At 36.9% G+C, this 4,215-nt stretch overlaps 1 protein-coding gene across 1 annotated transcript; it reads left to right on the forward strand.

The window, feature by feature from the left end:
• Positions 1 to 2,321: 2,321 nt before the first annotated feature.
• LOC131798106 (ryncolin-4-like) lies at positions 2,322 to 3,938 on the forward strand. Its single transcript, XM_059115761.2, is given in 5 exon segments — positions 2,322 to 2,452; positions 2,827 to 3,189; positions 3,192 to 3,209; positions 3,665 to 3,862; positions 3,865 to 3,938. Coding segments are annotated over 5 exon segments (777 nt in total). The 5' UTR covers positions 2,322 to 2,328.
• The last annotated feature ends 277 nt before the right edge of the window (positions 3,939 to 4,215 follow it).

A 4,215-nucleotide genomic window follows, 5' to 3' on the forward strand; every position in this document is an offset into this window, starting at 1 on the left:
TAGTTAATGAGTCCACACAAAATTATGGCTACCCATTGACATCAATATTTCAAAAAATACTTCGTCACTCTGAAATGATATTGTTTCTGTATTTTACCCCAACACGGCCGATATTTTGCGATATTGGCGTTGCTAGAGCGCAATTACCTTTGTATAGAGACGCAACTTTTGCATTGTCATGGATGTAATACTATAAATAAACTTCGGTTCCTTTTTCTTTTTTTTACATGTAAAACCTATATTTAAGTAAATATGTTCTTGCTAAACTCCAAATGCTGTGTCAAATGGAGCAGTATCGTCTATTTCTGTCAATAATGGCGTTATAAAGACAACAGTTGAGTGAAAGAAATTTTCTTCAGGTATTACCAATTTCACGAAATGAGCTTATTCGAAAGCTTCAAATAGTCAAGGAGAAATTTAGAATGACTGATATAATACAACACCGCAAAATGATAAACGCTTCCTTCAGGCAGTAATTAAAACAATACAAAATAACACCCTTTGTGAATCAACTTGTTCATTCGTCAGCGTTCATTCATCAAGTTTGGAGAGCAACTCCAGCATCTCCAAACTTCTAAAGTGTATATCTCAATATACGAACAGCTATAAAGGTGTACCAATATTTTTACCTATTTCAATGCCGTTGTTTGGGTGTTGTTTTGTCGGTGGTAGATCAAGATTTACTAGATACACAATTGGAAGTAAATCTTTACAATTCTGATTAAAGGAGTGGGAAAAATGATCGTTTTATTTAGTTTTACCCTCAATTAACTTTTCGCTGTTTTGAAATTTTGCATTAAATTTCGGTATCTGTGGTCGTCTTACTTGCCTAAATGAACGCGAGTAATGCAGAAAGCTCTGAATGAATTTAATTCATATGCACGTCGTGTTTGTTCATTTCTTTTCTCAGTGTCCAAAGCCGAAAAATAATGCGAGAATAAAGTCGAGCGGCAAAAAATACCCGTAATAAGGAATGCCTAATTGACGGACACTGTGGGAACAATGTCAGAAAGAGAACACTTATACATTTATTTTCTTCGTTTAGCGTTTTTGTTTCAGTAAAAAGCTTTTAAAGTTAGTATCAATCATATTTTTAAGTTCTTAGGGTTTTAATCAAAAGCAACCCTGCCTTACGCAGCGTTATCTTTTTGTCCAAAATTCCTCAAAGGTACAATTTACTCAAGGAATATTCTGGGGAATGAGATTAATATCTTGAAAAAATATTTAGAGATTATCTGAAAAACCCAACACAATTGCATATAGGCTTTGAAAACTGATCCTCAAGCATGTACCTCCACGCTTTTTACCAGCTCAAAGTTCCCTATCATGTTAGCCGCCAGTTTCAAAATTTTCAAGTTGTTTTTTCCGTCTTATTCCGACTGAAATAGACCATAAAGACCCTATTCTTGATTTAGAAAACAATACAGATAATCTGATGAGCCCAACACAATTGTATATGGGCTTTAAAAACTGATCCTCAAGCACAGACTTCCAGGCTTTTTATCTGAAATTTAGATAATTATTCCAGTATATCGAGATATACACTTCGGACGTTTGGCGAGCACTTGAAATGCTAGAGTTGCTTACCAAACTTGGTGAACTCAAGCTGATGAATCAACCGTTTGATACACAAATATAAAGAATGTATAATAAAGGCATAGCCAAGAGCAACTCTAGCTTTTTGAGTGCTCTCCAAACTTCCCAAGAGCTTCATATCTCGATGAACGCACAGCTGACGTCTGAACCAATTTATTTCGAAGATTTCCAATTAATGGGAATTTTTTTTCTCGAGGGATTTGTTTGCTGACGTCATGAGCGTGTACAATAGAAATATGAAGCACGTTCGCGCAATTGAATTTGATTAGACAATTTTACTAGCTATGTTATTAATTTGGTTCTTTGATGGTTATCGCTAAATAAACAAAAGTAAGAACTCTGCTTTGATTCGTCACGTGACTACTCACTCCAGCTCTTCGGCCACTGTCTTAGTGGCCGAAGAGCTGGCCGCTAGACCTTAACGTGATGCTTCCGCAAAAGGCTACAGTATCGCAATCTGTAGTAGATAATGATATTTTCATTCTTAACTTGTATTCATTGAAGTAACGAGAATAAACCAATCGGAAGTTTAGATAAAAATCGCAAATACTACTTATGCAATCTAAAAATTTACCCACCTGTATCGTACTTGTGATAAGCAAAACTGCCCCGCTGAAACAATATTGCAGTTATTTCACCTCAACGTTTCCAGAATGTTCTGAATTCCATTGTGCTTCCAATAAAAGTTCCTTCAGTTTTTAACTGTGTAGTATTTCAGGATATCATCGTATCATGTCTGTATCATTAAGTTCTACTTTGGTGCTCGGTGTGGCTTTAGTAGTCGCGTCTCAAATGTTATCTGAAACGCGTGCAGCCCAGATAGGGAGCATAAACAACACCAGGGAATCGGAAATATGTGAGTAAGATTCCATTCGCTGGCGTATTCTTGAAATTCTTAAATTTTTAAATTCTGAAGCTCATTCTCTCTAGGTAGAAGCCTATCAACAAAGTGGTAGTGAGACAGAGTTGATTTTCAATGATTTTTTTTTCTGTGCAGAAAACTAGACTTATACCAGTTCCCTGGACGTATCTATCTCTCATTAATGTGTTGCTAAACAGATATCGCTTCCTTGAACCATGAGTTTAGCTGATCATTTTTCCTTTCGATGTCTTTGCTTTAATTACTTGTTTCCTTTCCTTCTTCTCTTTTTCCTCGTGGTGGATGGTTGAATGCATGCACATCTTACTGAAACTTTCTTCTGCGTCCTTTAAATCTTTTCTCTTATTCAGTTAAGAACTGTGCTGAACTTTACAAATACGGCCAAACCATCAGTGGTGTTTATACAATCGACCCAGATGGTTCAGGTGCCTTTAATGTCTATTGTGACCAAACTACCGCTGGTGGAGGATGGACAGTGATCCAGAAAAGGGTGGGTGGCACTGTTAATTTCAACCGCACCTGGGAGGAGTACAAAAAGGGATTTGGTGATTTCCTCATTCACGAATTTTGGCTGGGATTGAACAAGATCCAACGCCTGACGCAAAACAAGACAGAAAACAAACTTCGCGTGGATCTGGGAGTACATGCCTGCAAAACTGTTTACGCTGAGTACAAATGGTTTGGTATTGAGAATGAGACAGCTGATTACAAGTTAGCATCGGTAATATTTCACGTAAGCCAATCTATTCATCCTTAATACACGATCATTGTCATAGATGATCGTCATCATCATCGCCCTTAAATATGGTAAATCTTACAGCTCTTCACACACGTGTCTCTCAAACGACTGTATGCCTTGGGAAATATCGTTGTTATTCGTGCATTTGTATATGGTTATGCATGTCACACTCATGAGTCCAACCGTAAATAACCCATTTACTGGCAAGTTCCCTGTGACTTGGTGGCAGAAAATCCATCAAGTGACACGAAGGTCTGGGAGGTATACAAAACTAGGTGCCAGATTTGATTCTGTAACTTTGATGCTCTAGAATTCAAAAGCGTTTTCAGAAACATCGCCCTCATAAGTAACAGTATGTCATAGTTTTATACACAATAACGGATAATTGTCAAATGTGAAGCTAAAATATATTTAAGTTTATTTTTTTACTCCTTCCTCTTTTTGTACAGCTGCAACTGTTCACGATTCCCTCTCCATTCATAATGGCACGTTATTTAGTACATGGGATAGACATCCAGCTAATCATGATTGTGCACGGAAATATTGGGGAGGATGGTGGTACCTGTACATTGATGGAGTTTGTACTGCTTATTCAAATCTTAACAGCATCTATCATCATCGTGGAAGTTCTTACACATTTTTCTGGACAAATTAACTGCTAAAGCTGCTAAAACCAATCCCAAAACTTCTCAAATGAAAGTCAGACCAGCCGACTTGCCCTGAACCCTTCCCCCTGAGAGACCGATAATTTTGTTGCGGGAAGATTTTTTGTGTCTCATGTAACGATTTTTTGTACGAAATAGTTTACCGAATCTTCTTACAATACTCTGTAATATTCTTGGTGGTTTGATAAATTTATCTACGATTTATCAGGCAACTTGATTGATTTGATGAGTCTTTTTGTGGATATAAAAAGCAGAATTTTGTTGTTACCTGAACTGAAGTTTGAACCGGTGAACTAAATATGTCCTTGCTGTAAATTTTAGATCTAAAAATAACT

The sequence above is a fragment of the Pocillopora verrucosa genome, chromosome 1 (assembly GCF_036669915.1).
Source record: "Pocillopora verrucosa isolate sample1 chromosome 1, ASM3666991v2, whole genome shotgun sequence".
NCBI classification, from domain to species: domain Eukaryota; kingdom Metazoa; phylum Cnidaria; class Anthozoa; order Scleractinia; family Pocilloporidae; genus Pocillopora; species Pocillopora verrucosa.